At 39.0% G+C, this 23,399-nt stretch overlaps 1 protein-coding gene across 3 annotated transcripts in view; it reads right to left on the reverse strand.

Moving 5' to 3' along the window:
• NDC1 (NDC1 transmembrane nucleoporin) overlaps nucleotides 1-23,399 on the reverse strand; it is a 58,600-nt gene that overhangs the window by 16,218 nt on the left and 18,983 nt on the right. For 2 of the 3 annotated variants that reach the window (XM_023549572.2, XM_003411070.4), the window contains exons 8-16: nucleotides 21,044-21,176; nucleotides 19,795-19,887; nucleotides 17,865-17,946; nucleotides 15,872-16,030; nucleotides 12,340-12,585; nucleotides 12,125-12,240; nucleotides 9,535-9,585; nucleotides 6,940-7,003; nucleotides 5,186-5,286 (exon numbers count right to left, since the gene is read on the reverse strand). In XM_023549572.2, the coding sequence (XP_023405340.1) occupies nucleotides 5,186-5,286; nucleotides 6,940-7,003; nucleotides 9,535-9,585; nucleotides 12,125-12,240; nucleotides 12,340-12,585; nucleotides 15,872-16,030; nucleotides 17,865-17,946; nucleotides 19,795-19,887; nucleotides 21,044-21,176 (1,045 nt within the window). The remainder of the gene's footprint in view (nucleotides 1-5,185; nucleotides 5,287-6,939; nucleotides 7,004-9,534; nucleotides 9,586-12,124; nucleotides 12,241-12,339; nucleotides 12,586-15,871; nucleotides 16,031-17,864; nucleotides 17,947-19,794; nucleotides 19,888-21,043; nucleotides 21,177-23,399) is intronic. The other variant, XM_023549571.2, reaches the window with a different exon arrangement.

Raw genomic sequence — 23,399 nt, forward strand, 5'->3', positions numbered from 1 at the left:
GCATGCTGGTTGTACTTCTTCCAAGACAGATTTATTTGTTCTTTTGGCAGTCCGTGGTATATTCAATATTCTTCGCCAACACCACAATTCAAAGGCATCAATTCTTCTTTGGCCTTCCTTATTCGTTGTCCAGTTTTCACACGCATATGAGGCAACTGAAAACACCATGGCTTTAGGTCAGGTGCAACTTAGTCTTCAAGGTGACATCTTTGCTTTTCAACACTTTAAAGAAGTCTTTTGCAGCAGATTTGCCCAATGCAATGAGTCTTTTGATTTCTTGACTGCTGCTTCCATGGCTGTTGATTGTGGATCCAAGTAAAATAAAATCCTGGACAACTTTAATCTTTTCTCCATTTATCATGATGTTGCTTATCAGTCCAGTTGTGAGGATTTTTGTCTTCTTTATGTTGAGGTGCAATCCACACTGAAGGCTGTGGTTTTTGATCTTCATCAGTTAAGTTCTTCAAATCGTCTTCACTTTCAGCAAGCAAGGTTACATCATGTGCATAACACAGGTTTTTAATGAGTTTTCCTCCAATCCTGATGCCCCACTCTTCTTCATGTAGTCCAGCTTCTTGGATTATTTGCTCAGCATACAGATTGAATAGGTATGGTGAAAGGATACAACCCTGACACACACCTTTCCTGACTTTAAATCATGCGGTATCTCTTTATTTTGTTCCAACGACTGCCTCTTGGTCTATGTATAGGTTTCTCATGAGCACAATTAAGTATTCTGGAATTCCCATCCTTCGCAATGTTATCCATAATTTGTTATGACCACACAGTCGAATGCCTTTGCATAGTCAATAAAACACACGTAAACATTTTCTGGTATTCTCTACTTTCAGCCAGGATCCATCTGACATCAGCAATGATATCCCTGCTTCCACGTCCTCTTCTGAATCTAGCTTGAATTTCTGGCAGTTCCCTGTCTATGTACTGCTACAGCTGCTTTTGAATGATCTTCAGCAGAACGTTACTTGTGTGTGATATTAATGATATTGTTCGATAATTTCCCCATCTGGTTGGATCACCTTTCTTGGGGATAGGCATAAACATGGATCTCTTCCAGTCAGTTGGCCAGGTAGCTGTCTTCCAAATTTTCCAGCATAGATGAATAAGCACTTTCAGTGCTGTGTCCATTTGCTGAAACATTTCAACTAGTGTTCTGTCAATTCCTGGAGCCTTGTTTTTTGCCAACGCCTTCAGTGCAGCTTGGACTTCTTCCTTCAATACCATCGGTCCCTGTTCGTGTATTACCTCCTGAAATAGATGACCAATTCTATTGGGTATAGTGACTCTGTGTATTCCTTCCATCTTTTGATGGTTCCTGCATTGTTAAATATTTTTCCTGTAGAAGCCTTCAGTGTTGCAACTTGAGGCTTGAATTTTTTTCTTCAGTTCTTACAGCTGGAGAAATGCCGAGTGCATTCTGCCCTTCTTTTTTTCTAACTTCAGGTCTTCGTACATGTCACTTATAACACTTTGTCTTCTTGACCTGCCCTTTGAAATCTTCTGTTCAGCTCTTTCACTTCAACATTTTTTCATTCACTTTAGCTACTCGATGTTCAAGGACAAGTTTCAGAGTCTCTTCAGGCATCCATTTTGGTCTTTTTTTCTTTCATGTCTTTTTAACCACCTCTTGCTTTCTTCATGTATGATGTCCTGAATGTCATTCCACAATACGTCTCGTCTTCGGTCATTAGTGTTCAATGTGTCAAATCTTTTCTTAAGATGACCTCTAAATTCAGGTGGGCTATGCTTAATGTACTTTGGCTTTTGTGGACTTGCTCTAATTTTCTTTAGTTTCAACTTGAACTTGCATATGAGCAATTGATGGTTTGTTCTGTAGTCAGCCCCTGGCCTTGTGACTGATGATACTGAGTTTTTCCATCGTCCCTTTCCACAGATGTAGTCGATTTGATTCCTGTGTATTCCATCAGGCAGGGTCCACGTGTGTAGTTGCCGTTTTATGTTGGTGAAAAAAGGTGTTCACAAGGAAGAAGTCACTGGTCTTCCAAAGTTGTATCATGCGGTATCAGGTAGAATACCAACTGAGATGTTTCAACAAACAAACATAGCACTGGAAGTGCTCACTCATCTATGCCAAAAAATTTGGAAGACAGCTACCTGGCCAGCTGACTGGAAGAGATCCATATTTGAGCTCATTCCAAAGAAAGGTGATCCAACAGAATGCGGAAATTATTGGAAAGTATCATTAAGATCATACGCAAGTAAAACTCTGCTGAACATAATTCAAAAATGGTTGCAGCAGTACACTGACAAGAAACTGCCAAAAATTCACCCAGATTCAGAAGAGGACATGAAACGAGGGGTATTATTCCTGATGTCAGATGGATATTGAGTGAAAGCAGAGACTATCGGAAAGATACTTACCTGTGTTTTACTGGCTATGCAAGCCTTTGTGTGGATTCAGCCGTGTGGATTGTAACAAATTATGGATAACACTGGGAGGAATGGGAATTCTAAAACACTTAATTGTGCTCATGCAGAACCTGTACATAGACCAAGAGGCAGTCGTCTGAACAGAACAAGGGGATACTGCATGGTTTCAAATCAGGAAAGGTATGCATCAGGGATGTATTCTTTCACCATTCTTATTCGATCTGTATGCTGAGCAAATAATGGGAGAAGCTGGACTATATGAAGAAGAATGTGGATCAAGATTGGCAGAAGACTCATTAACAACTTGTGATATGTAGATGACAAAACTTTACTTGCTGAAAGTGAAGAGCATTTGACACACTTGCTAATGAAGATGAGAGGCTATAGGCTTCAGTGTGGATTACACCTTAACAGGAAGAAAACAAAAATCTTCACAATTGGATCAATATTCAGTATCATGATAAATGGAGAAAAGACTGAAGTTGTCAAGGATTTCATCTTACTTGAATCCACAATCAACACCCAACATGAAAGCAAGACCCAAGAGATCAAACGACATATTGCACTGGGCAAATCTGCTGCAACAAGACCTCTTTAAAGTATTGAAAAGCAAAGATGTCAGTTTGAGGATTAAGGTGTGCTTGACCCAAGCCATGATTCTTTCAATCTCCTCATGTGCATACGAAAGCTGGATAATGAATAAGGAAGACCGAAGAAGAATTGATGCCTTTGAATTACGGTGTTGGCAACGAATACTATACCATGGACTGCCAGAAGAACAAATAAGTCTGCCTTAGAAGTACAGCCAGAGTGCTCCTTGGAAGCAAGAATAGCGAGACTTTATCCCATGTGCTTTGGTCACGTTATCAGGGAGGACCAGTTCCTCAATAAAGACATCACACTTGGTAAGGTGGAGGGTCAGCTAAAAAGAGGAAGACCCTCAGCGAGATGGACTGACACAGTGGCTGCAACAATGGACTGAAATACAGCAAGGACTGTGAGGATGGCGCAGAACCCGGCAGTTTCATTCTGTTGCACATAGGGTTGCTATGGGTTGGAACCAACTTGATGGCACCTAACAACTGCAGATCATGGTCCAAAAAGTCTGAAAACCAGGAATCTAAGGGTACTCTAAAGAGAGAGCCCTACATGGAAGAGGGGAGAGGGGAGGGGTGTGTGTGTGAAGACAAGATGGTAGAAAAGTTCAGAAAGAAAAAGGGATGCAGATCTGTAGCTTTTTTTGAGGCTGGCTACACTGTTAAAAGCCTGTAATCAGACTGGGTTCAAGTCTCAGCTTTGCCTCCTACATGACTTATGAGACCTGAGGTAGGTCACTGCACTTCTAAGACTGCCTCACCTTTAAAATAGAGCTACGATACGTCCATCGTGCTTACCTTACGAGATAGCTACAAGCATTAAATGAAATAACGATATAATATCACTCTGAAGACTATAAAGCCTTATACGAAGATGATGAGTTGTTTTTATTACTGTTATTTTACACACATAGCCAGACTGATAAAAAACGATCTATATTATGAGTACCAAAAACATCACCAAATCACAGTTACCCCTTGTGTAGTTACGCAAGCCAAAGATCAGAAGCTATGGGGAAATGCTAGGAAATTATATCTTTAGAGAAAGGTAGCTGGGAGAAGAGTTCAAATAGTAAAACTATCTATGTGGACGTAGGAGTCCCTGGGTAGTGGAAACAGTTAAGTGCCGGACTACTTGCCAAAAGGTTGGTGGTTCAAGCCCACCCAGGAACACCTAGGAAGACAGGCCTGGTGCTCTGCTTCTGAAAGGTCACAATGTTGAAAATCCAATGGAGCAGTTTTACTCTACATAAACATGGTGTTGTCATGAGTCGGAATCCACTCAACAGCAACTAACAACAATAAAGTGTGGACATACATGTCTCAAGTGCCATAAATGACACAGGGGGAACAAAGACACCCCAAAGCAAAAAAACAAACAAACAAAAAAGTCACTGGTTCTGATAGGCAAGATTTTCTAAGACATAAAATGAATTGAATTGTGAAGAAAATGAAGCATGTTTTCCCTTCACATCTTTAATGGCCTTCTAAGACCAAAATATGCACCAATTGTTATCCTTTCAGGACTAGTTCAATACCTCTTCCTCTATAAAACCTACAGTGTGTGATAACCCCACCTCTAAATGCCTCTAGCACCAAGTGGTTATACCTCTCATCTGACATGAAACTAGTATTAAAAGGCATTACAAAACATCATCCAATATGAAGTTAGAAATGGAAGCCTACTAAAGCAGAAAGCATATGTTTTACTTTCCTACCTCTACTGAGTCTAGAACTAAACAGACCTATTAGTTAAAACTTGCCATCCAGCCTGGTGCTGGGAAACCACTGACCTTAGTTCTATCTTCTTGTGCCACTGGTCAAGAGCCCCATCATCTATCCACATAAAATTGAACTACAGGTCACTTTCAGCAGATACAAATCGTGTAAGGATCCAAACTTAAATAAATTACTTAACAGGATTCCAATATTCAAAATAATCTGTTTAATATCAGAAGTGTATCCTACAGGCTTTCTGTTTCTATACAATTTGTAGTAGTTAAGAATACAAGTTTTACCTTCCCAATCTTTCTTCTTTAGATTGTAATTTCCTGAGAGTAAGAATAGTATTTTTATGTTAACCTCCAACATGTTTTGTTATTAATAAATGCAATATATAAAAAAAAAATTTTAAAAGCAGGGGCAAACCTCTGCCTAAAGCCGACCTACAGATTGCTCACCTCTTGCAGTGTCAGCAAACTATTAATAATAGCCGGTAGTGTAGTCTGGACAACTCCAAATCTATCTTCTGTAAATGATGCTGCTACTAAGTGAGACAGACCTCAAGGCGAAAAGAAACAAACAAACACGGAAGTTAAACATCAATCAAAATTAAGCAAAACTATCTGCAATACATCTAGTTGACAAAGGGTTAATATCCTGCATATATAAAGAACTCCTACCAAAAAAAAAAGGAAAGGTAATGCAAATAGAAAAATGGGTAAATGATCTGCATAGGCACTGAAAAGGTGCTCAACCGCATTAGTCATGAATAAGATGGCAAAGTCTCTGCTTTACATTCTAGTAGAGAAAATACTAAAAAAAAAAAAAAAAAACAGTGTGGGATAATGATAAGTGCTAGGAGACAAAATAAAGCATGGTAAGGGAGCAGAGTGAAGGTGGTGAGGAGGATACTTTCCCAGGGTGGTCTGGAAAGGCCTCTCTGAGGAAGTACCATTCAAGCACTGAGAAGGCAGTGTCTATAAGATGAAAAGAAACAGTTTGTGTTTAATGAAAGTTGGCAGTTAAAAAAAATCTATTCAACAGTAGACAAGAGCCATTTTAAATGAAGGGAAAGACAACACACAATACAGGAGAGGTCAGCACAACTGGGCTAAACCAAAAGCAAAGAAATTTCCTGAATACAACAGAACACTTTGAAGGCCAGAGTAGCGGGGTTGGCCTTTCGGGAACCATGGTTTCAGGGGACATCTAGGTCAACTGGCATAAGAAAATGTATTAAGAAAATGTTCTGCACCCCTTCAGTCAGAGGCGTCTGGGGTCTTAAATGCTAGCAAACAGCCATCTAAGATGCATCAGTTGGTCTCAACCCAGCTGGAGCAAAGGAGAATGAAGAACACCAAAGACATATGATAATGATGAGCCCAAGAGACAGAAAGGGCCACATAAACCAGAGACTACATCAGCCTGAGACCGATGAACTAGATGGTGTCCAGCCACCATCCATCCCTGCCCTGACGGAACACAACAGAGAATCCCTCATGGAGCAGAACAGTGAGATGCAGTTCTCAAATTCTCATAAAAAGACCAGACTTAATGGTCTGACTGAGACTAGAGGGACCCTGGAGGTCATGGTCCCTGGACCCTTTGTTAGCCCAAGACTGGAACCATTCCCAAAGCCAACTCTTCAGAGAGGGATTAGACTGGACTATAAGACAGAAAATGATACTGGTGAGGAGTGAGCTTTTTGGCTCAAGTTGACACATGAGACTATGTGGGCAACTCCTGTCTGGAGGTGAGATGAGAAGGAAGAGGGGACAGGAGCTGGGTGAAAGGACATGGGGGATACAGGGTGGAAAGGAAGGAAAGCGCTGTCTTATTAAAGGGGGAGCAGCTAGGAGTACATAGCAAGGTATATATAACTTTTTGTTTGAGAGACTGATTTGACTTGTAAACTTTCACTTAAAGCACAAGAAAAAAAATATTAGAGCCTCTATTAAAAACAAAAAATCTATTCACTGCCTTTTTTTTAAAGAGAGAAAGATAAAGAAGAATCTCGGGCTCAATTTCTTTGCTTATATACAATAAAGATTTCTGCTCAAATTAAAATACAAATATCTGATAAAAACAAAAGATACAAAAATGCATCTGAAAATTCAGATTGAGATCAAAGTCCAGAACTGATCTGGCAAATATTTACTTCAATGTTTAACTATAATTAAAATCATATTTACAGTTTAATGAGATTGCTTACCTTCTAATGCCCAAATATGCATTTGGGCATCTGAAAAAACAGCCTGAATGGAGGCCTCTGGGTGCTAAAAATAAAACAAAACATTAAGCAAGCTCCTCTGGGCAAAAACTCTATTTCTACACACACATACACAAACACTCTTCACTTACTGACATGGTTAGGTTCCAAAGACTAGGTCATTATGCGAAAATCGGCATTATGCCAAAATGGTGGATGACGATGGCAAATCACAAAATGGAGGATGACTACATCATTGTATAACTGCCCAGTTACATTAATAACTGCCAAACCACTGAGAAGCATGGCCCAGCCAAGGTGATACATAACCTTAACCATCAGAGCCAGCATTACTCTCGCCTCCCACCTTAGCATTCATTACTGCCAGATGTATGTCGTTAATGCACCAAACGCTCAGATAGATTTTTTGATATTGTCGTGAATGCAAAACATCAGATAACGAGATACTACATAAGTGAAGAATAGGTGTGTATGTGTATATCAACTATGTAGATTATAACAAAAAAAAATCCATATTCTACCCCCTAGGAATTAAAATCTGAAATAAATTCTCTTACGATATGACTCAACTGCATTCTGCCACCAACCTACTGTGTGACCTTTGTCAAGTCTCTAAATCTCTCTGACTCAGTTTCTCATTTTAAATAAGAGTTATATATGTTCAACCCACCTCAGAAGTTTACAGTAGAGATAATTTAAGAGAATAGCTAAGAAAGCTTTTTTTTTCCCCCAAAACGTTAAGAAGTGCCTAAATACATTTTTTTTAAACCAAGTGCTATAGAGTTGATTCTGATTCATGGACACCCCATGTGTGTCACAGTAGTATTGTTTCTGTTAGGAGCCAGGCAAATTAACTGTTTGTACCACCCAGGGGCTCCAAATACATACTACCTCCCTTTAACCCTTAATCCCACTCCAAAGAAAAACCACCCCAATCTCTTTCATATATCAAGGTTGAATAGCATGGAGTAAGAATTGGCCCATTTAAACAAATGCTGGTTTTTATTATGCATCCAATGAAGCCTATTGAGCTCAACAGCAGTGCCTAGAACTCTTATCATACAATAGATTCACTTGCAAAGTAAGAATCAAAAGTAGTCATTTACTTCCAAGGAAAAACCAAAAACCCAAATCCATTGCCACTGAATCAATTCCGACTCATAGCGACCCTACAGGACAGAACAGAACTGCCCCACAGGGTTTCCAAGGAGCACTGGTTGATTCAAACTGCCGATCTTTTGATTAGCAGGTGAACTCTTAACCACTAGGCCACCAAGGTTTCCTTCCAAGGAAAAGGGAGATCTTATTCAGGGTCTGCTGTCAGTTACATGGCTATATGCCCTTAGGCTAGCCACTTGACCCCTCAGAGCCTCAGGTTTCCTCATTTGTAAATTAAGAACAAGACATATCTCACAAGATTGCTATTAAGAGTTAAATCAGGAAACTTAAGTGAAAAGAGCAGGGGATACAGAAGATACTCAGGATGAGTTCTCTTCCTATCCTTCTGTAACAGAACATTGAAGTACAACTTCAGACCGCCCCTCTTCCTCTTTAGAGAGGTCTGATAGCTTTCCCAAAGCTCTGAGGGATACTCTAAGGTAGGTTATTTTCTGGTGAAGGTAAATGCTAGTTGGGTGGATCTAGAGGTCTGACAGCTCTCCCCAAGCTCTAATGCATAGCCCAAGGTAGATTATTTTTTGGCGAAAAGTAACTGTTAGTTAGATGGATTTTCCCTTCACCATAGTGAAAATTGTTTCAAGAGCTGGAAATAATTCTTTGTTATGTGTATCTATATTTCTTTATCTGTATTTCTTTCACGGTTGCTCAGATCTCTTTGCCACAAACAGATGAACTGCCGAAGAATAAAAATTAATAATGATGCCAACATAAACTTCCACTTGAAGGCATTAATAGAGTGAGTGTAATATTAGCTAATACTGCCATATCTGCAGAAAGACAGAAAACTAAAACCAGAAACTATTTCCCCTACATGTGGGCAAAGGTTTTGCTCGTCAAAGGATTAATTAACACACAACAGCTGTAGCCAGTGAAACAGAATGCATCTTTAACCTCTGCAACTACGATTTACTCTCTTGTGGCAGCTACAGCAGCTGACAGACAAATTGGTAAGTCATTTAGTTTGTGGCCTGAATTACAACTTTTTAACCCATCACAAGTTTAGCATCTGCAATCTAACTCAGTCAACTCTCTTTTTAACACCAAATTGGCCACAAAGATTTTAGCAGAATAACAAGCCATGAAGCATCAGACTGCCATAGATGCGCTCACTTTGGGAACACCCAGATAGCAGGACGCAGGGAGACGCTGCGTATCAGCACAAAGCTGCCTACAGTCAAGAGACTCAGGAGGCCAACCACTGAGTCAAGCCTCAGGAAATCACGGAGGTGAGATGTGTGTCTAAGGCAACTATTGTTTAAATAGAGGTTCAGTGAAGCAGTACACGAAGGCAGCTGTCTGGCTTGCTAGGATCAAGCTATAAAATACTTAGAAGTCACAGCCTATCTGCTATTTCATTTTCTCTCTCCCATTCCCAATGCTACAATTACATATTCTTACCTTACTGAAAAAATACATTATCAGCACCCGTTTTGACAAGAAGTTCTTAATCTGAGTTGGGAAAAAAAAAAAAAATTAGCACTATTCAGTTTTCAATTCTACTCAAGTATAATATTACACATGCCCAGGTTCTTCCTGACACTAACTTGAATGCAAATAATGAAACACCTCACATCTTGCAGAGAAAGAACAATGATATTTACAATAAACCACTTAAGTAAATACCTTTGTACTATATATTAGATAAACAAGATGGGCTACCTAACCTAAACGGCATGCCCATACACACACATCTAACCACCAAATTACAACCCTGTCATAATAAAAGGAATTCTAAGTGGTTCTGGTGATATTCTCTAAGACCATATTTTTTATCAATTCTCTACAGCTGTCTTGCCTTTTAACTTCTTAATACCAAAAGAGTATGTTTCCCTTACCAAAAAAAAAAAGAATCTTAAGACTCAAAGTGGTTTTCTACTAGTTGACATTTAACAGCGGAAAAAATTTCTTAGTATCTAGCTGCAAACTATATTATTCCAACAGACTTGAAAGGGAATTTGCTCCTATTACATTCTTATCCAAAAGCCAGAGAGGTGCAGCAGACAGAACACGTCTAGTTGCTGCACAAAAAGTGACACAGCGGTACTTGTGCCGCATAAAACCACATGGGGTCCTGAAGTTCATAAAGTGCCTTCAGTTACTCCTTCTCTACAATCGATCATTCCATTAGCAAACATGTTGTAATTTCTACCATCTTAAAAAACACAACCCTTCGTGATTCCTCAATTCCCTCCAGCTCTTATCCCATTTCTCTGCTTCCCTTACAGAAAATTTGAAAGATCTGGCTTTTCCTGCAGTCTCCAATTCCTCTCCCATTGCTCCTGAGCCCATTCCACTCAGGCTTTTGTCCCCACCATTCCATCCAATAGCTCCTGCCAAGGACTCAAAGACCTCCGCATTTCTAATGCACTCTTAGTTTGCATCTCAGGCACCTGACACTCAGCATCGGACACACCCTCCTTCTTCTGGGGGCATTTTGTTGATTGTCCTGTCACCTCAATGACCATACCTCAGTCTCCTTTGCTGTTCCTCTCATCTCCCTGCCTTTAGCCATGGGAGGGGCCCCAGAAATGGTTTTCTTCTGTCTCTGAGTTTTCACATAGTCTCATGGCTTTAAATACTGTCTATACTCTGATAATTCCAAATTTACATTTCTAGCCCAGAACTTTCCCCTACACTCCAGATTTATGTCCAATCTCTTACTCAGTATTTTCACTTGGTGGTCTAATACCCGTTGCGTCAATTCTGACTCATACAGGTATCTCTAAATTGACATGTCCACAATCAAACTCCTGATTTCCCTACCTCACCTCTATCAAATCTCCTCCAATAAATTGCAACTATATCATCCAGATCCTCAGCCCAAAACCTCAAAGTCAACATTGACACGTTCCCTAATAGGCCACAGCCAAACCATGAGTAAACCCTGCTACCTCTAGCTTCAAAATAGATCCAGACCCTGATTCACATTTTACAACTCCCACCACAACCACTGTGGTCAAAGATATCACCATCTCCCCCTAGATCACTGCAAGAGCCTCGCCAGTGTCTCTCTGCTTCCACTCCTCCCCTCCTACATCTTATTCTCAACAAAGCAGCCAGAGCAGCACTTTCAAACATTAAGTGACATCATGTCGCTCTTGTGTGCAGAACCATCCAGTGGTTTTCCATCTCACTTGAGGGAAAAGCCAAAGTCTTTACAGCCTAACAGCCTGATGTGCTCTGAGCACTGGCTAGCTCTCCGACTTTGTCACCCACCTACGACTCTCCCCTCACTCACTCTGCTCCAGCCACACTGGTGTCCAGTTGTTCCTCACACAGGGAACACTCCCACCTCAGGACTTTCGCATTCTGCTATTCCTTGCCTCCCCTTCATTCTCTGATCAAGTCATTTTATCAACGAAACGTCCCCTGATCACCTAACATAAAATGGTACTCCCTCCCCTAGGTATCCTCTATCTCCCATACCTGGTTTATGTTTTTTACATAAGACAGCAAATTCCTTTCCTTTTTTGACCTGTATTTTTTACATTTTAACATCACACACTGGACGCATCTTACAGTTGCATGCTGTTACATGCTGTTATAGTTCAACTGACAACTTTTTTTCTTAATAGTACATAAAATAATACCCTTACAATTAATGCATTTTATATTCAAAGAAATATGGTATAATACATTTGCTTGTCTATTTCCCCTCACTAGAATGTAAACATTACATGGGCAAGGATTTTGTTTTGTTTGCTGCTATTTTCCCAGTGCCTAAAACCCCATCCCACATATATAAAGAATTCAATAATTACTCCTTGAGTGAAAGAATTCACATATCATAGGCATTGTATTAGGTTAAGCCAAATGAAATAGCCACTCGTATCGCTCCATACCAGCTGAGTGTTGGCAATTTCATAGTTTCAACTGTAAAAAAACAAAAAAAAAAACCCACCTATTTATCCCTAGGGCTTACTCATATGAGATCATTAATGCTCTCAATATTACTTCAAACAGAAGTCCTAAAGCCACATCATCCTACCTGTTCACGTTTATTCTGTATCCATGAATAAATTATACTGGGCTGTCCCACTGTCTTAGCCTCAGCATTAACAGAGGTAGATAGAGATGGATTAGAAAATTCAGTCATTTGCTGATCTATTAAAAACAAAAACAAAAACACCCAGTAAGGTAAGAGCTTAGCCTGTCTGATCTCTGTTAACTCTGACATTTCAAATTTTAGGAAACAGTCCTCACCAGAGGCAGAAGTCCATAATCTTGGCCCTCTTCTTACTAGTTGAGGACTTTGAGGTGACCCACAGCAGGTGTTTACATCAAAAATTCCAGCCATCCGGTTCATTACACTAGAGCCAAAAGGGGTCCCAAGGGGACTTGCAACATCAGGTGTAGATAATTTTGGAGAAAACAGTGACGCTTTAACTAACAGTGGCACTGAAGGCCGAGTCATCTGGCCAGATTTTGGCGTCTGAAAAGTAGCTTCTTCTGTAAAAGAACAGAGCCAGTGAGTAGGTTCTCAGATTTTATACATCTCAACTTTTTGTTTAATGCACTTATCTAGGGCTCAGCAGGCTGTTTCCATTTAGGTTTACATTCCTAAGATCTATATTTTACCACTGCAAGTCAATGACTGTTCATATGCGGATTTAGGAGTTGACAAAAATCAAGGAGCTTTATATATCTTTTTCTGTCAGGCTGAAGGAGCTCTGGTAGAGCAGTTGTTAAGTACTCTGCTGCTACCTGAAAGGTCCGCGGTTCGAACCCATCAGCCACTCCATGGAAGAAAGATGTGGCAGTCTGCTTCCAAAAAGATTTACAGCCTTGGAAGCCCTATGGGGCAGTTCTACTCTGTCCTACAGAGTCACTGAGTCGGAATCGACTCGGCAGTAGTAGGTTTGTTTTTTTGTTTGTTTTTTCTGTTAGACTAGGGTACCCTCTCGTGGTCTTCCCCCTCCATGAATATTCTCATCTTCAAGGTCAGTTTCTCTAACTCTGGGCTGTTTTTTAATTAACTTGTCAATTTCCATTTTTAAATGGCAACAATTTTAAACATTACATTAGAATCTGGCCAGTTTTATGGTATGTTCCTACTTAGCTAACCAAACCAAACCTATATTGCGAAAAGGTACAAAAAGTGCTAATAATCTCATTTTACCTGAAGTTCTTCCAAGTCAACAAAAGTCACACCAAAGGCTACTTTGCCCAGGAGATCTATAAAACCAACTTGATATATCTGATCTATAAAGAACTTCTTTAAAAATTAACTTATAACTCTCTACCAATTTAGTTATCAAGTTTATTGGACAAAAGCAAAGGAACATTTTTCCTGTCACTACAGCACAAGGCACAAAGGCCAATTAATAACGATTCTATCTTAATAAAACCACTACAGAACATTAAGCATTTAAAGTACCAAAATTTTATGACACGACTTTTTGAGGTTAAGTGAAATTAGAAATCTTTAGAGAACCAATTTAAAAATTAAGACTCAGGTTTTTAAAAATTTTATAATTATTCCTCAAAATTAGAGACAAATTTTGGCTAAGTGACTGGATACTACAACAATTCAGAATAATAAACACTCCATACTTGGTCAGGCCCATAACCCGCAGAACCCAGGATGACAAAGATCTTTCTAATGTGCTAATTTGATGTCATCAGCCTATTCAAAATTCTTCAATGGCTCCGAGTCACACCCTACAGAATAAAATCTAAACTGCTTTTTGTAGCATTTCATTCTTAAACATCTTCTTACCTGCTCAGACTCTTCTTTCCACATTCTCTCCCTCGCATTTTCTACTTCAGTAATACTAAACTACTAGTTGTTTCAAGAACAAAGTAGGTTTTCTGACTTTCTATACCTCTAATCACACTGTTTTTCTTGCGGAGGGTCTAACACCTACCCATTCCGTGCAAACCTCCAGTCCACTTTGCTTAAGTCTTTGCTCATTCGTTACCAACCATAAAACCTAGCCTATTCCTCTTTAATCAGCAAGTGTTTATTGAAGACCTCTGATTACCCTCCTGGAGCTTACAGACCAGTGGGGAAGATAAAATGAACACGCAGTCCCAAGTACGAAGGATGTTTTGAAAGAACAGACTGCTGTGGGAGAGATTACGGAGTTGCAAACAGCTACTGAAATCAGGCTGATTCCCCTTGCCTCTGTACTTCCGTGACACTTTACAGATTTCCTTTTAGCACTCATATTGTCTTCCATTACCTGTGTGCCTCCCACTAAGAGGTCAGTTCCAGGAGCGACTTTTCCCTGGCTTCTACCATACTGTTTCATACACAGTAGAAATGAATGTCGAAAGTTGGTAACATCTGAAACATCCTAGGATCTTTTAAAATCTGACATTAGTGAACTTATTTAAATCACTTTTCACTTGTAATCTATGTTTTTGGTCCACGACCCCTCCAGAGTAAATGACTTCAAACACGCAGATGCATTTGCTTTGATTCATACAGTGATTTTTAAATATCAGAAGTAGTTGCCAACAAGCAAAAAGTGGACAATTTCACCTAAAATTTTTAGATTTCAGGTTTCTCTTAAAAAAAAAAAAAACTGGAAGTTCAGGTACTGGGTCCAAATTCCCATATGCCTGAAGCTCACCCACAGCTTCCCCTCTAGATGGAGCCTTTGCTTTTCAGTTTACCATCCCAGTCCTCACTTAGCCAGTTTCACTCTTCATTAAATTATGTGGCTCCAAAAGGCAACTGAACATTAAGTCCTTTACCAGTTATCATGGATTGAATTATGCCCCCGCCCCTCTGCCTTGAAAATGTGTGTATCAACTTGGTTAGGCCATGATTCCCAGTATTCTGTGGTTGTCCTCTATTTTGTGATTGTAATTTTATGTTAAAGAGGATTAGGGTGGGATTCTAACACCCTTACCAGGTCACATCCCTGATCCAATGTAAAGGCAGTTTCCCTGGAGTGTGGCCTGCACCATCTTTTCTCTCTTAAGAGATAAAAGGGAAAGGGAAGCAAGCAGAGCTGGCAACCTCACACCACCAAGAAAGCAGCGCTGGGAGCAGAGTACATCCTTTGGACCTGAGGTTCCTGCACTGTGATGCCCCCAGACCAAGGCAAGACTGATGACAAGGACCCTCCTCCAGAGCCAAGAGAGAGAGAAAGCCTTCCCCTGGAGCTGATGCCCTGAATTTGGACTTGTAGCCTACTAGACTGTGAGGGAATACACTGCTCTTTGTTAAAGCCATCCACTTGTGGTATTTCTGTTATAGGAGCACTAGATGACTAAGACATCAGTCGTACATTCATAGACATCTTCTACTTAAGGGATCTGGTGAAACAGCACAGGCTCCTCCATCTGTACTTCTTTCTCTTGGCCTTCCTTGTTCAAACTGAAGGGGAACTAACATTTTATTAGGTTATCTTGAAACAGTTGAGTGTAATGCCTTACCCTTCTCTGGACACTGTCCAGCAACTTTTTGTCTCTGGGGTACTGCAACTAGAACAACATCCAAAATTATCTGTAAAGATTCACCTGGCTTTGCAAGCTGAAGTCTTCTATTTGATGACCAACATTTTGTCAGCCTTTTTATTTAACATCGTCACCACACTGGACTTAATTTTTTCAATCTACAATGACACACAGGTCTTTTTCTAAGTTCCCGTAGGTTGTATCAATATTTCCTAAGTATATATACTACTTTACACTCATATATATATCCTCAGATTAACTACTATCTTCTTTCTTACAAAAAAATGTAAATGTATTCTCTTCTCTTAGCAGTACTAGGAGTTACCTGGAGAGTTCAATTTCTTAGGTTCCATTGGGTATGATGAAGGTATCACTCTCCCATTAGTAGCAGCAGCTTCTTGGTAGAGAATCAATTTCTGAGTCATATCATTTAAAAGACTCAAACACTCCCTTGAAATGGCTGTCCAATTGTGGGGATGTCCACCTAGAAGGCCCAAACACCAGCCTTGAAAATGCAGACAATCTTATATTCTCCTCTCAAAGTAGAAAAAAAAATCAAGAAGAAATGCTATATTACATTTTGCATCAGGGCCCACATTTCTTAGTTAAGCTACTATTTATACTCATGTCATCTCATATGCACCAGCTCAATAAATATTTATGGAATGAATTAATTTTCCCAAAAGCCTACAAGCAAAAACTTGCTGCTTCACCATTAAAAAACTCTCAAATGGTCACTAAAATAAAGCCAAATACCAGAGCTTCGTTTAAATAAAGACCACGGTTACTTCACTAGCAGTACTGAAGAGGGTGAAGACTAAAACAATAAACAGTAGCATGTCTCGTGTGACGTAACCACGGTTCCCTGTGACCTCTACACTGTTGTGTCTGACCCACTGTGCTTTCTTACATTTTCATTTGTATAACAGCCCTATTTACTATTACATCTGTAAAAGTGACCCATTACTTAATAACTTGCATAGTTTATATACATGCCTGTTATCTAATAATTTAAACTACTATGGTCCATACTGTTTTTAAAATTCCCTTACTTCTCACCATCTTAGGATTTTCTAAGACCTTCGCCTTCCAGAGCTGTCACATAAAAATCAACTGGGCTTCATTATCTATTGAGAACGGCAGAGGAGCACATTGAAAACTGGTCTACCCATGCTGGGTGCCAATCAATCATTTTCTTTCCACATAGATCCCTCCTTAAACATGCCCCTCTATTTGCAACTCAAGATGATTACCACTTAACAGCAACAAAAAACCTCCATCAGTAAGCCCCATGAGGCCTTATGCTACTGTAACTCAAGACCACTAATGAGCTATGTAACAGTGGAGTTAAATTATAATACTATGTCCTAGAATGCAAGTTCTCTGGCAGACAGCATATCACCCTGTTACAGTTTACTTGAATCTCTGAGAAAAATATTTAATGTACTGAGAATTCCTAAGTAAACCTACATCTGACAGAAAAGCACTGCTGTAGTTTATTTCCCACAGCATCAGTTCTGGATTTTTCATGTCACTAAAATGAAAGTGGCTCCAATCATTTCTAATTTTACATAACTTTCTCACTTCCATGTACCATTACCTCTAGATGATTTATCGTACAATCTGAAAATTGGCAAGCTTGGAAAAATAATGAATAGCTGATTAGACAAGATGAAAAGTTGCTCAGGGTCTTTGTTTGTTCTCCACTGGTGGCTGGGGCTAGACTGCATTCCTTCTAGGGATAAGGCAGGGACCTGGCAAAGTTGCAGTCTTGAGGAGCTTGGCAAGTAACAGTGGAGAAGTGTTTCAGAACTTTTTTTTTTTTTTTTGAAGGGAGGCAAAGTAAGCATAGCAGGGGAAGGAGCTCTGCATTTGGAGTCAAAAGCCATTTAATCTCTCTGAGACTTAGATCCCCCATCTAGGGATTAGACCACCTAATTTTTAAGAGCATTTAAACTTTTAGGATTCTTACACTGTGCTTTTCTTCTCTAAGACTGTCAATCTTCTTCATAATTTCTAGAGGTAAAGGGAATGAGGGGGCTGAAGGAAGTAAGATGAAAATCTTAAGACTTTTCCGGTGACACACATCAATTTCACCTACAGCAATGAAAACACTTAGCTGTTGAAGATTTAAATCAATACTTCATTTAACAGACTCACTCATCAAAAACTTTTAAGCGGACTAATTTGGGTTGTAAAATTTCACCTAAACCCAGTAAAATTTTTTTTAGAAAATTTAAATCTGAAACAAACAAAAACTGAAGTGGAACACTTTCCCCATAAACATGCCTATTCAGGTCTATTACTTTTAGCAATACCTGGTTGGCTAAGACTAAAAACTTCTTGTCTTCGTGAAGGAGAATACTGAGAAAGCAACATCAGGTCCTGCAAGGCCAAATACTAAAGGGGAAAAAAAATAAACATCTTCAATTTTTTAACCCCTATTTAAAATCTTACTTATGAACTGGGTCCAACATTATATGTTCCAAGAGAAATCAGCTAGAATTCTTCATGAAGAAAATATTTCAAAACCATAACCTTCCTTTCTAGGCTTCCAGAATTTTCCTGCCTCTATCCTCCCCATCCACTTTATGTTTTAGCTACAAGAAATTATAATTCTCTCTGTTCTTTCCCACTTCTGTGATGGGAAACAAACATCATTTCCTCCTGGAACCCTCCCTGGCCTCCCCCTACAAACATACACTCACATAGCTCTCAACTGTGGCAATTAATATACTGTGTTATAATCACCCATTTACTTTTCTTGTCTGAGTCCACCCACCAAACCGTTGAGGCCCAAGACAGCAGGAACCAGAGGCATAGTGAGGGGAAGTCAGAGGGGTGCATTTGCCCCCAGGTGCAAGACCAAGAGGGTGATGGATGAGGCCAGCAAATCCTCTCCCACGAGACTGGGGCAGGGGGCTGGGGCACACAACTGAAGAGACTGTCCCTGGGTGCTCGTTACCCTTGCTACACCTCTGGCAGGAACAGTATTTAGCTTATTACCACATGCAAAGACAATGGCTGGCACAATGTAGACATGCAACATCTGCTGAAGGTTTTTATTGAAAAAAATTTTTTCTTGGCAAATCTCTCCTCATCCTGCAAGATATCAAGCCCTCTGTGAAGCTTTCTTCTATTGGTTCCGAGCAGAATAAGGGGTTCCCACTACAACTGCCACAGTAACTTCTAAATATTGTGTGTAACTTCCTATTCCACTAGGCTGTGTGATGTTATATTCATCACTATACCCTAAGCAAGCAGCAGTGACTGACAACCTGATCATTAATAAATATTTGTTAAATAATCAAATGAATAACTGATATTTTAAAGCGTACTTAATAAATCAGTCATAATTGATATTTAAAGGTAATAAGAACCTCAATGGTTCATTTTCTTATTAGTTTATAACCTCCCTAAGAGTATGATCAAAACTATGGCTTCTAACTATTTTCTTTCAATTCTTTTTAAAATAGTATGACCTTTTAATAGAACCACATATATTGTAGTTTCAAAATGCAATTTGAATCAAAATAGTTTATTCTCACTTACTTGATTTGTAAACTTACTGCAAATTCTTTTGAACATACATTTTTTAGGATCATTATCAGTAATTCATATTTAAAGAGAACCCACTGAATATCTGCACACTACCAAGCACGTCCTTTGGTCACAAAAGGGGAACAAATACCACGTTAGTATAAAAATACATGTTGACTCACTGATACAAAAAATCAACAGTGCTTCTTTTGTCACCAGGCAAAATTTGTGAAAAGCTAATGCATATAGTTAGACATCATCTATTTTTTATGCTTGGAAATACTATTGTATTTATTCTGAAAACACGCCCTGTTAGCTAGCTTATACATATAACACTGAGGCATATACTTGCATTTTACTCACTTGGAATGAAAACTGAAAATGTAAACAACACTCAGTGCAGCAAGTAGGTGAATTTTATAATACTAGTATCGGAGTGGAGCCCTGGTGGCACAGTGGTTAAGAGCTTGGATGCTAACCAAAAGGTCGGCAGTTGAAATCCACCAGCCGCTCCTTGAAAATCCTACAGGGAAGGTCTACTCTGACCTATACGGTTGCTATGAGTTGGAATTGACTTGATGGTAACAGGTTTAGTATCAGAATATGGTAGGTCTTAAAAATATACCTAAATGTGGTAAATATTTAGTCCATTCTGCAAGACAAGTTAGGAATGGTTGTGTAAAGGTGCAAAATGCACAATTCTGGTACCTTTATGATGAGGGGAGGATTGCTGTTTAAAACTTTAGGGAGGCATTCATCTGACTCTTCAGCAAATGATGGTTGAACAGGGAACAGATGAGCCTATCAAATATAATCAAATATAAAGACTATGAAAATGATTATTTTTATGACTTTATTACATTAAGTAAGCACTAATTGAAATATATTATGAAAGGAGATAATACAACCAAATTAACATCTTTACTGCTCCTTGCAAAAACAGGTTGCACTAAAGCTACATATACCTAAACACACCACTTTCTAAAATGTTACTGTTCCGATTTTATCAGACCTCTGGTTTCCAATAACAGAAACAAATTTCAGAAATAAAGATTCTTTGAAGCCACTAAAGGATACAAACCTACAGAGATGGTAAAATGAATCTGAAACATTCATTTTCTAGGAAAAATAATAATAAAAATAATTCCCATTTACTTAAAAAGATTTTTGTCTGAATTACCCAGATGATTGCCTCAATTTTCAAAACCATTTCTTTAAAATAAATTTCAAAACTTTCCTTCAAAGAACAAATATTTTATTGCCTTAGATCTAAGTATTTTAATAATATCTATATCAATAGCGTCCCGTTGCCATCGAGTCAATTCTGACTCATAGCAAAGCTATAGGACAGAGGGGAACTGCTCCACCACAGGGTTTCCAAGGAGCAGCTGGTGGATTTGAACGGCTGACCTTTTGGTTAGCAACCAAGCTCTTAACCACTGTACCATGGCACCAGGGCTCCAAATGGCTGCTAGCCAAAAAGGCTGGCCATTCAAATCCACCAGCTGTTTCTTGGAAACCCTATGGGGCAGTTCTACTCTGCCCTATAGGGTCACTATGAGTTGAAACGTGTTCAATGGCAATGAGTTTGTTGTTTTTTTTTTTTTTGGGGGATATCAATTGCATGTAAAATTAATTTAAGATTCAGGCCCATTTAGTATGTACTCAACAGAGAAACAGAAGCCTCCAGAGAGCTAGACTATAGATAAAGGATAGTAAGTAAGAACAATTATCAGCCCAATCTGTTTAGTTACCAAAAATTAAGTGAATATTAACACTGTTACTCGGGAAAAAAATACAAAGCAAATGACAATTATAAATGATATGTCCCTAACAAATGAGACCAAAACCTCTTTATCAAAATGGCTTCAGCATAGCGTGCTGATTAGTACTCTACTAAAAAATCAATCTGCGTACTCTAAAACAAAGAAGTATGAATCAAAGACTCAATACTAACCTCTGTAGCATAGATTTTGAAGAGTATCCATGAGATGTACCAAGTTGTTAGAAGAAAGACACCACACAACCAGACATGGTAGAGCAATGAGAGATTCAAGAGACCACTCACAGTGTCAAGAGGATGTAACTGCCTATGAAAACAGAAATTACTATTTAGTCCTATGGAAAAGAAGCAATCTAAATAATTTACAGAGTTGAAGCAACACTCTTAGAAACAAAGAAATCCTATTTCTAAATAATGATAGTGGTACTCTTCTCCTTTTGTACCCTGTAGTTCTTTTCCTGATACTTTCTTATGAGGTAAATAAGGCAGCCTGAAGAGAGGAATGGACCTAAACTGACACTGCAGTTTCCTGTGCTCAAAATATTCACAGGCATTTACTGTGGAGCTATGGAGGAAGAATGACCCAAGTCTATGAGCCAACTACTAGAAGCTGGGTGAAATTTAATTATTGTTACTTTTTAATTTGATATTTAAAAACCATTCAACATGACTACCAGCTCTCTTGGATCAGATTTCAGTTCTATCTGTATACCTTGTGAACAGTTTCACAGTGGTTAAAAGAACACACTAAAAACAAAACAAAAAAACAAACCTGTTGCTGTGGACTCAATTTCAACTCATAGCAATCCTATAGGACAGAGTAGAACTGCCCCATAAGGTTTCCGAGGAGCAGCTGGTAGATTCAAACTGCCAATCTTTTGGTTAGCAGCAGCGCTCTTACCACTGAGTCACCAGGGCTCCAAAAGCACATACTATTACCTAAAAATAGCAATTCTTTATATTTAAAGCATTTTAAGAAACTTCATTAGAATGCTAACTAAAGCTAATCTTACCAAAACCTTGAATACACCAATTAGAAAAGTCATCATAATCCTACAGTCACACAACTGGCAACTGTGAAAACTAGGATTTGAACCTCTGACCCTGCCATTTATGAGGACTGTAATTAAGTAAGGAGCACTCGTGGCACAGTGGTTAAGCACTTGGCTGTTAACCAAAAGGTCAGTGGTTCAAAACTACCAGCCACTCTGCAGGAAAAAGATGTGACAGCCTGCTTCTGTAAAGATTATAGCCTTAGAAACCCTATGGGGCAGTTCTACTGTCCTACAGGGTCACTATGGCTCTGAATCTTTTTTTTTTTTTAATGGATAATTAGGTAAATCACATGATCTCTCCAACGCTCAGTTTCCTCATCCATATACCAACATATTGCCGACTCATGGCAACCCCATGTGTTACAAGGCTTTCCATAAGGAGGCTGCATGGGTTTGAACTGCCAATCTCTGGGTTAGCAGTTGAGTGCAAACCATTTGTACCACCCAGAGCCCTTCTCATTCACATAATGGTGGTGTAATCTCTTCATTCCATCTCTTACGGTTTTCATAAGATTTAAAACAGCTTTCAAATTAGGAGTGCCCAGCATAATGCCTGACACTCACTGTGGGGTGGGGGGTGTTAATAAATGCTGGATTTACTTTTCGTTTTTAAGTAAGTATTTACTGAGGGCCTGGCATACATGATGGACAGAGTATCAGGCACTGTACCACACAAACATTTTTAAAATGAAAGGGGAAAAAGGTATTACGTGAAATTTCTATCAAATATCATTATTGTTTTTCCCTTTCCATTTGACCCACTTTAAAATCTGGGATAACATAATAAATGACCCATGAGTTTGGTTTTATATCTAACAATTAAACAGAAGACAAAACTCAATTTTACCTAGGAACTTTTTATAAAAGTTAGGCATTGAAATCTACACTGTAGAAACCATACCTCTTAGCAAGTAAACACCCATATATGCTAATATTCCTACTCTCAAAAACTGGTATTAGTGAACTCCACATGTAATACAAAGTCTCCCAGTGGTGGGCCCTGTGTTTACATTCATGGTGGCAGAATAATCAGGAAAAATATAGGGACAAGGGTTTTGTAACACGAAGTGTGTAATCACTGTCACTGAATTGTACATACAGAAGGAGTTGAATTGGCAAATGTTCTGCTGTGTATATTTGCACCATAATAAAAAAAAAAAGTCTTATAATGAAATCACCAATAATCAAAAGAACAAACACTAATAAAGAAGAGAAATTTACACAGTGTATGTTAAAGCATTAACTATGTGCAAGGCGTGTGGGGGTATAGGCAGAGCAATACACCCCAGTGCTGCAGCTCAATTGCCACTTGTGACCTTCAACTGTTCACTTGACATTGCTCAACTCTGATTCCCTCATATGTAAAATTAGAATAATACCACCCTATTGTGGTTGTCTACTACAACACAGCAAACAATGAATGATTATTGAGGAGAAAAACAATACATGGCCCATGTAACTCAGGAAGTCCAATT

This window comes from Loxodonta africana, chromosome 3, assembly GCF_030014295.1.
Source record: "Loxodonta africana isolate mLoxAfr1 chromosome 3, mLoxAfr1.hap2, whole genome shotgun sequence".
NCBI classification, from domain to species: domain Eukaryota; kingdom Metazoa; phylum Chordata; class Mammalia; order Proboscidea; family Elephantidae; genus Loxodonta; species Loxodonta africana.